Below are 10,000 nucleotides of genomic sequence, written 5' to 3' on the forward strand. Positions count from 1 at the left end.
GCCCGGATTAGGGCGAGGGTGGGGAGAAATGGGAAATGTGGAGGAGAGAACAGAGAAGGAGAGGTGGGAGGGTGCAGGGGAGGGAGAGCAGGGGGAATGTGAGAGGGAGGAGAGGACAGAGAGGAGGAGAGAACAGAGAAGGAGAGGTGGGAGGGTGCAGGGGAAGGAGAGCAGGGGGAATGTGAGAGAGGGGAGAGGACAGAGAGGAGGAGAGAACAGAGAAGGAGAGGTGGGAGGGTACAGGGGAGGCAGAGCAGGGGGAATGTGAGAGGGAGGAGGTGGGGAGGAAATGAGAAATGTGGAGGAGGAGGGAACAGAGAAGGAGAGATGGGAGGGTGCAGGGGAGGGAGAGCCAGGGTAGAGGTAGGATCTAGGGTTGGGGGAGGGGAGGGGGTAGGATACGGGCCCGGATTAGGGCGAGGGTGGGGAGAAAATGGGAAATGTGGAGGAGGAGAGAACAGAGAAGGAGAGGTGGGAGGGTGCAGGGGAAGGAGAGCAGGGGGAATGTGAGAGAGGGGAGAGGACAGAGAGGAGGAGAGAACAGAGAAGGAGAGGTGGGAGGGTGCAGGGGAAGGAGAGCAGGGGGAATGTAAGAGAGGGGAGAGGACAGAGAGGAGGAGAGAACAGAGAAGGAGAGGTGGGAGGGTGCAGGGGAAGGAGAGCAGGGGGAATGTGAGAGAGGGGAGAGGACAGAGAGGAGGAGAGAACAGAGAAGGAGAGGTGGGAGGGTGCAGGGGAGGGAGAGCAGGGGGAATGTGAGAGGGAGGAGGTGGGGAGAAAATGGGAAATGTGGAGGAGGAGGGAACAGAGAAGGAGAGGTGGGAGGGTGCAGGGGAGGGAGAGCCAGGGTAGAGGTAGGGTCTAGGGTTGGGGGAGGGAGTAGGATACGGGCCCGGATTAGGGCGAGGGTGGGGGGAAAATGGGAAATGTGGAGGAGGAGAGAACAGAGAAGGAGAGGTGGGAGGGTGCAGGGGAAGGAGAGCAGGGGGAATGTGAGAGAGGGGAGAGGACAGAGAGGAGGAGAGAGGCAGAGAATGAGAGGTGGGAGGGTGCAGGGGAAGGAGAGCAGGGGGAATGTGAGAGAGGGGAGAGCAGGAAGTGGCAGGGATTCAGGAAAATAGGGGAGAAGAGGAGAAGGAGCAGAGGGGGGGAGAAGGAGGAGAGAGCAGGAGAAGGGAGGGGGGGCGGTGGGATGTGGGGGAGGAAAGAGCATGGAAAGAGAGGAGGTGGGGGGGGGAGTGGGAAATGTGGGAGAGGGGAGAACAGGAAGGGGGAAGAAGGGAAGAAGCGGGGGAAGGGGGAAAGAGAAAGAGAGGGGGGGGGGAGAAGATCAGACAACTGACTACTCTAAGCATTAACCAGAGCTAACTGGGACATAGTATCTAGCTAATCTACAGCCTAATCTGGCCTATCCTACTCTGCTCTAGTCTGATCTTTGCCTGAACACTATAACAGGTCAGCCTTAGGCTGTAGCTAATCTATCGCCTACCTAAGCTGTTCTAAACCAACCGGCAGCCCTCGACCAGTGATGAAGAGCACCGATGCCCCCCGCCCCGGCCCCCGCCCACATAAGGCGTGGGAGGGAAGGCCAGGCCGGGACACAGCGGCGTCCCCTCACCCCCAGTGAACGCAAGAAAACCTTTCCACCATATGGTGGCAATCCACACATGGATCGCCACATGGATTGCCTCAGTGACTTGGCTGAGGAGGAACCTTGTGAGGTCGTTGTGCTATAGGGGCCCATTGCTGCGGCCCGGGCGGACCCAGCCCCCACGCGACCCGCCCCCCAGCCCCCAGCCACCATCATAGTGACTGAGAACAGGTCTGAGAGCAGGCCACGCGGGGGACGGGCCCACCCAGGCCACAGCAACGGACCCCCATCCGGGGACTCCCCTCCGAGACAGGCCGAGAGATGCCGGGCTAAACCATGCACAGAGTTTCCGATAATGAAACTCTGTGAATGGTTTATTATGGAAATAAAATTTACAAGAGAACAGAAAATTGAAAATGTAAAAAGGAGTCCAACAGAAGGGATATAAAAATGTAGTTTTTAAATTATCCTAAGATCAGGGAAGGGAGTTGAAAATCTAAAAAGTAGAGTCCAAAAAGAAATAGAAAATGTAGTCTTTAAGTGTTCGTAGGTTTAGAGAATACTAATTAATTAGCTAGGTGAAAAAAGGGGTAACAAGAGCACAATCTTTTTTTCCCCTCTCTCCATTTGTCTGGTTTTGAATTTAATTTGTGCAAATAAATAAATAAACAAATAAATAAATAAATAAATAAATAAATAAATAAAAGTAGTCATCTGCCCCCCCCCCCCCCCCCAAAAAAAAAGAAAAAGAAAAAGAAAAAGAAAAAGAAGAGAGAAGAAGAAGAAGAAGAAGAAGAAGAAGAAGAAGAAGAAGAAGAAGAAGAAGAAGAAGAAGAAGAAGAAGAAGAAGAAGAAGAAGAAGAAGAAGAAGAAGAAGAAGAAGTTCAAATACCATTTCCTCTGTTGGAGTTGACGAGTTAATGTATGAAGTGACCCCGGCCCTGGGCTAAATATAAACTTGGTTCTTCTCTCCACTCTCCTGTCAGCTCCTGTTCTCCTTGCCTGAGTCTCTGGAGGTGCCTAGGCCTCCTGGTCCTGTCTGAGGAGCAGCCAGACCTTCAGCTCGTTCAAAACATCCTCGAGAGTCTATCCCTGACCTGAAAACTTTCCCTCTAGTTCTCCCTGTGTGGATCACAACCTTGGACGACCACAAATCAACTTTTTGTTTGTTTTTCCCACTGGATCATGGGAGTACCTCGATGCTCTGCTGTAGAACTGGATGGACTACCTGAAGTTTTATTGAAGGGCTAAGTTGACTGATATAAGACAGAACTGTCAACTTGATTTCCTTCTCCAGTCTGACATTGCCTCCACTCTAACTGATTTTCGTGAGGGAGGGGGATTTGTTAACTAAAGACCAACATATCTGCACATGGAGCGAGGTAGAAACAAAGTACAATATTATTATTATTAAATATTGTTAAATGTGGGCGATATTGAGAAGACTTGTCATCTATGTAAAATACATTTGCATACATGCATGTCAAGATGCCAGAGCAGAAGCAGTCGGAGCATGTGCATTTGAAGGTCTGGACACAGGCAAAAATTTAAGTTAAATCTGATGATAGAACAAATTTGAAGTTGTATTGGTGGACTAACTTGAAGTTCTATTAGAGGATTATCTTGAAATTCATTGGCAGACTGTCTGCCAACTTCAAGTTCTGTTGGAGAACGTTTTATTGTCGAGAAGTTTTATCGGTAGGACTAGAAGTTCTCCGAAACACCCTGCCATGTGCTCCTATTTCGACCTAGAATATGGCTAACACATACAAGTCAACAGGGCTAAAGCTGTGAGAGGCTAACACTGTGGGATGCTAACACAAGCACGGCTAACACTGCGGGATGCTAACAGAAACACGACTCTCCTACCTTGAAGCTGTGCAGCTGAGTGGTGGCCTCCTGGTCCTGTCTGAGGCAGGAGTTGAAAATGAGGAGCTCGGTGTCTCTCAGCCAGGCCTTCAGCTCCTTGATCCCCGCCTCCAGCTGCTCCAGCAGGGAGGAGGTGAGCGGGGAGAGGGCTGAGCGAGGGGTCTCCACCCCCACACCTCCAGAGACCAGCAGTGAGTTACCATTGGAGAGAGATGACCGGTGCTGCTGGTGAGGAGAGGAACAACGGGTTCCCGAATGCTCCGAGAGGATTTTCTGAAAAAGAGAAGGAAGGATAGCCTGATATCAGATTGAATGGTCAACTCATGAAAATCAATTTCCTTCTTCAGTCTGACATTGTCTTGTCTCCACTCTAACCGAGTTCCGTGGGGGGGGGGTTTGATTTTCCCTAACCAATCACCAGAGATCAACATATCCATCTGAATCTAATCCACATCTCCCTTTTGAATAAATGCCTTCAAAGCAGAGTGCTGTTCGGATTTCAAAGTAATTGGTACTTTTAATTGATTGTTTTTTTCTTTTTTTATTGTTCTTCAGCATGGAATACAGAGCATCTGATACATTATTACTATTATTTTCTTGTGTCATACATACATACATACATACATACATACAATCATATCCCTGCGTTCCCTTCCCCACTCCCCCCTCTCTCAATTCCCATGTATGCTTATTGACAGTTGTATTCAGTACCACACATTTCTTTATGCTCTTCTCCATACATCTACTTAGTCATCTCTATATCAGCTCTGTTTTTTACATTTATTAACAAAAAATACAAAAATAAATCATAACATGTACATATCTGTAGCTATTAAACCTTGAACTAAGGGATTCCTTGCCCTGCACAATCTCTTATACAAAGTCTGCTCTAATTGGCGCTATATACTCAATCCAATTTTCCCAAATTCCTTTAAACTTATCCTGTTGCAGTCTGATAGAATAAGTCAGCTTCTCCATCACATATATATCATGCATTACTTCAATCCAATCATCGACCCTAGGTGCTTCGGCCTTCAGCCATTTCCTTGTAATCGCTTTCTTACTTGCAATTAACATCATTCTAAATATATGTTTGTCTCCTAATCGCACAAGCCCTTGGTCTACTTTCCCCAAGTATAATACCTCAAATGAGAGTGGAAGATTCACATTTAATATATAAATTCGAAATTAATTTTCTTCCCAAGTTTGATTCATGTGCCAAGGTAAACATATTAATTATTCCCAATTCTGATCCATCTAGATTCCCCTCTCTCATTGTTTGCTCTATGTAATGTCTCAATTGCAAATACCTATAAAAGTCCTGATTAGCCAAGCCAAATTGATCCTTCACTTCTTGAAAACCTTTAATATTCCTATTCTTCAGTAACTCCCAGTGTATCTTGGGTCCCCGCTCCCATGTTTTGAATCTCCTGTCTGTTCTATTTGGTATGAATTCTGAATCATGTGCAATCCATCTCATCAACCTACTATGTATTGTCAAATTATTTTTTGTTATTATTGTATTCCAAATTTTAATTGATATATCCAGCCATGGATTTACCTCCTCTCGGAGGTGTCTCACTTTTAATTGATTTAAAACAGCCTCGATAGCAGCTTCTATCTCATCTATAGCGGTCGCCCTTGTTGTTATTGGGTCCAGCGCACTTGACAGCAGCTTAAAAATGGCGTTAGTCCTGCCCGTTGCGCCGTCTATTGGCGCTGACTGGCTAATTGTTAGTACCCCTCGGCGCTCATTGGACCAAATGTTTTTTCAACATGAGAAAGTGCTGCTGCATGTCACGATGCAGCCAACTCAGTGGAGTGGGGGGAGTCTAAGGTCTGGAAAGGTAAAGAGGGAGGAGAAGGCAGACGAGGGAACGAAAGAGGAAGGTACAAAGGAAAGGAAGGAAGGAAAAGGAGAATAGAGAGAGAGAGAGCAGATAGCGTGAGGAGTCCTCGGTGTGTACAGTATCAATATTGCATCATGCAAAGTAGCACATCAATCAATACATGCACAGATTAATTATTTACCTTCAGAACTGCAATGATCAATAAGTGGAGATGTCATGTACTGTAGCCTGCACTAAACCGCCAGAGGCAAGTCTGAAAACGGCTTTGCAGTTGTCACTGTTGCTGTTAAATAATAATCAAAATGTTTTTGTCAATGGTAATGTTAAAATGACTACTGTTTCAGTTCCACGGGGATTGTAATTAAATTGTGCTGTTCTTCTGGCAAAAACAAAATACAAAATCCAGCTAGGCTACAAAACAGAGATGGCGACTTAGACTTGGACTTGAGCCGCACTTAAGTCACACACACAGTGACTTGAGACTTGTCCTCAAAGACTTGGGACTTGTGAACAATCTTTATTTTTGTGTGTATTAACATTAAGGAATTGGCCAGTGGTGGATTCAGTCTTCACCAATCAGTAACGACTTTGTGATCAGTGAAGGCATGGGAGGCGCAGCCCATTTTTCGAACCGCTCTCTCATTGGCGCTACGCCCTGTCACTCATTTAATTTCACCCCCCTAGACGTGCCCTCAAACCCCAGCAGTGGCTGTGAAGTGGCACAGTCACGGTGGCGCAGTCGGTAGCGCTGTCGCCTCACAGCTAGAAGGTCCTGAGTTCGATTCCCGCCTGGGACGCTGTGGGCGCTAGGGTTGTGTCCCCCCATATCTTCAGTGCCTACTGCCCAGGTGGGTTATCTCGTCGAAAGGGCCTTTCTGTGTGGAGTTTGCATGTTCTCCCCGTGCTCCCCAGAGGGTTCCTCCGTACATAACCCCCCACTAAAAACATGCAGAAGATCGTCATCCGACCAGTGACGACAACACCCGAAGTTGGTCCCCGGGCGCTGTACGAGAAAGTGACCACTGCTCCTGGCCTGCCCCCCGGAGGAAAGGACAAGCCTGGATGGGTTAAATGCAGAGGACAAATTTCACCGGCCACCGTCAGCATGTGTTTGTGGCCGCATGCATTGGTGTGTTCGTGTGACAATAAAAGACGGGCTTGTCCGTCTACTAACAGACTCACTATGTAGTATGCGGAGCGCAGCGATTCAATGTAATATTTGAGTCTATATAACGAGGCGTGGTCAATCGCAAAAATGTAACACCATGAAACTTTGTAGAAAGGTTGGTGCAGGTATGCACTCAACCGAGTGCCCTCTAGTTGTTAATTGGTTGATATTGTTAATGTTGTTGTAAAGATTAGTTTAATTGAACTCGTTAATATTTTGTCATTGTGTTTATTACAATATTTATTTACAAGGTTTATTAACCCCCCCCCCCCCCCCCTGCTACCCTGGTCGCTGCTCTACCCTCATTGTGATTATTGATGTGGTCGATGTTGTTATGCTGTTGTTGCTATCGTCTGCTGTCTGTTTTAACAAGACTGCTGTTGACGAACAATAGATAGACATTCACCTACAGAGCCAATAGACGCATGCGAAGGCATGCACGCAGGTACACATGCACACACAAGCAGGTACGCACACACACACACACACACACACACACACACACACACACACACACACACAACACTTAATTTAGACTGAAAGAGTGTTCGGTGAGGAGCAAGCACTGTTTCAAATAGGAACAACTAAAAACAACAAGTGCGTGCGTGCGTAATAAGCTCTGCAGAGTAATTTTCCAACCCATGTTGATCACACAGTAAGACACAGCAAACTGCTGTGAGAGACTATTCCCCACTTGGAGATTGTGTGTGTGTGTGTGTCTGTGTGTGTGTAGTCCTGAAAAGTCCTCAACACAGAACGAACAAACAAACAAACGTGTGGTATTCTTTGCCAGCTGTGAAAAGTTTGCAATGTAGTAGTTGGCAATGTAGTTTGGCAATGTAGGCAATGTAGTTTGGCAATGTAGGCAATGTAGTTTGGCAACTCTATAGGCAACAGGCAACTAATTTAGTGTTGTTCAATAAGTAGAGCAAGGCACTAACACTGCCAGGGTTGGAGGTTCCCACGGAGGCCACTGATAACGTCGCATATGGTAAAGCAAGCATCCCCTGGCCTCTTTGATGATAAAGTAAAGTAACAAAACACACGGTCGCTAACTAAATCCACACAATCCAGATTAGAAAAGCCTCTAAACTAAATCCACACAATCCAGATTAGAAAAGCCTCTAAAATAAATCCACAGAATCCAGATTAGAAAAAGCCTCTAAACTAAATCCACACAATCCAGATTAGAAAAGCCTCTAAACTAAATCCACACAATCCAGATTAGAAAAGCCTCTAAACTAAATCCACATAATCCTGATTAGAAAAGCCTCTAAAATAAATCCACAGAATCCAGATTAGAAAAGCCTCTAAACTAAATCCACATAATCCTGATTAGAAAAACCTCTCAAATAAATCCATAGAATCCAGATTAGAAAAGCCTCTAAACTACATCCACACAATCCAGATTAGAAAAGCCTCTAAACTAAATCCACAAAATCCAGATTAGAAAAGCCTCTAAACTAAATCCACACAATCCAGATTAGAAAAGCCTCTAAACTAAATCCACACAATCCAGATTAGAAAAGCCTCTAAACTAAATCCACACAATCCAGATTAGAAAAGCCTCTAAACTACATCCACACAATCCAGATTTGAAAAGCCTCTAAACTAAATCCACACAATCCAGATTAGAAAAGCCTCTAAACTACATCCACACAATCCAGATTAGAAAAACCTATAAACCAGCCGAAAGGTTAACTCATTATCATTTTTGTAAGAAATATCAGACTAAAAAAATGCAGTTGAATTTGTCCAAAGCAGTAGTCTAGCTCCTTCCTCCGTTTGTGAAGCCTATGTGGAAGCTATTTAAATGTGCATTATTGCGAATGGCCTGCATGGGGCGACTCCACTGGCCGCAAAAGAAGTTTGGTTACATGGAAAAATCACCCTACTTCTCACTTATGACCTCAGTAAACACTTTCCTAATGAGTTTATGTCTCAATCTCCAGTATCAAGTCTTCTTCAATACAGCAGGATGTTCATTTAGTAAATTATGGTCCCATTTAGAGTCAAATAGACAATAAAGCAGACTATGTTTTGGGACGTGATTGACAGGTCGCCTGTCCAGTGATCGTTCAGCTCGCCGATCACGGACCAATAGCAGGTAGGGCTGTGGCTCTTCTCATCCAAATTGATGTCACTTCTGGCTCCAAATAACCAAGATGGGCACAGTGAAAATGCCAACCTCGAGGCTTCAAACCCCGAGTCCAAAAACCTATGGGTGACGTCACATATTTATACGGTCCATGGTCCGAAGTCTTTTTTCCCCCAGATGACAGATGAATTACATTACTAATAATGTTTTGAGAATAAATAACATTCTGCTATGATGGTTGTTTCTTATGGAAGTTTATTCTTGGGGTACCCAGGCATCCCAGTCAGTAGTCCTTGCATGTTAAATGTTGGTAGAATGGGGGTGGGATTGGATAACTGTAAAATGTCTTGTTCCGGCTTTAACAAGCAAACATAACAAGAGGAACTTTGAGCGGCGCTGAACGCTGTGGTCCTGAATGAGCCTGCATGTGTCCCGCTCCTATCTGCATATGTATGTGTTTGTACAAAAGGTTTTCAGCCGTCGGAGTCGGACACTCTGCCTCCTGAGTGGAAAAGCTACTCCAGCTGAACTCTGGCAGGTAAAACAGCCCATTACAGGATGGAGAGCGGCGAGGATGGGACCCCCTGACCGGCTAAATGGGGCAGTTGGCTTTGTGTTGAGAGGAGAGGAGACAAGGGTAATTATGAGGCTTGTTTGGTGGAGAGAAAGAGAGAGGGAGGGAGATGGAGAGAGAGAAAGGAAGAGAAAGGAGGGGAGAAAGAGAGAGACAGAGAGAGAGAAAGGAAAAAGGAGGGGAGAAAGAGGATTTGAATTTACAAGTTACAAGGTTCCTACCACTGACATATATTAAAGATGGACGATGTGCCAACTCTCTACAGTGAGGCCGAAGCATGTTAGATCGCTGCCCTGGCAGTCAGTCGCAGGATAGGTCACAAGTCCCGCCTCCGCCATGTTAGTGGATAGGAAATGAGCCAAACTAAACAATCAAAGTACATGTCAGATAATGTTTTTCCAAAGGTTTCTATCATCTTAGGTAGTTCTTATCATGCTAATCTATGTCCAAGTGCTAATTTTTCTGATCAGTTTGTTTTTAAGTAGTTATTTGAAGATATCAAGAGGGATGATTGCCAGTCTCAAGCCATCATTAGCAGCTCCCCTCATCACAGCCTTTGAGTATGTGTTCAGAAATAGCGAGTTGCGTAATGTTAGGACCAGACGATCCAGCTACTTTTACTCCAGTTTCTGCTATAATTTGAAGCGTGGGACTGCAATAAAAAGGAGATGGTTTGGAGAAAAGTGCGTGAGGAAGTAACGTTAGGAAGTAATGTTAGGACTGAAGTGGTAAGTTCAGAAAATATGTGTTTTATTAGTCCAGCTAACGTTATCGGTTTTAATGGGTGCAAGCTAACAGTCTGTTCAAGCTAACCGCATATTCATAATACAGGCTGTTTTAGCTTGCACGC

At 45.5% G+C, this 10,000-nt stretch overlaps 1 protein-coding gene across 1 annotated transcript in view; it reads right to left on the minus strand.

The window, feature by feature from the left end:
* The window catches only part of akap6 (A kinase (PRKA) anchor protein 6), a gene marked incomplete at both ends in the record, with an annotated part of 377,282 nt that overhangs the window by 74,939 nt on the left and 292,343 nt on the right, over window positions 1–10,000 (minus strand). Inside the window, one exon of the mRNA XM_083633037.1 lies at window positions 3,461–3,733. Coding sequence (XP_083489163.1) covers window positions 3,461–3,733 — 273 coding nt within the window. The remainder of the gene's footprint in view (window positions 1–3,460; window positions 3,734–10,000) is intronic.

Source organism: Poromitra crassiceps, assembly GCF_964638095.1.
Source record: "Poromitra crassiceps genome assembly, chromosome: 3".
Classification (NCBI taxonomy): Eukaryota; Metazoa; Chordata; class Actinopteri; order Beryciformes; family Melamphaidae; genus Poromitra; species Poromitra crassiceps.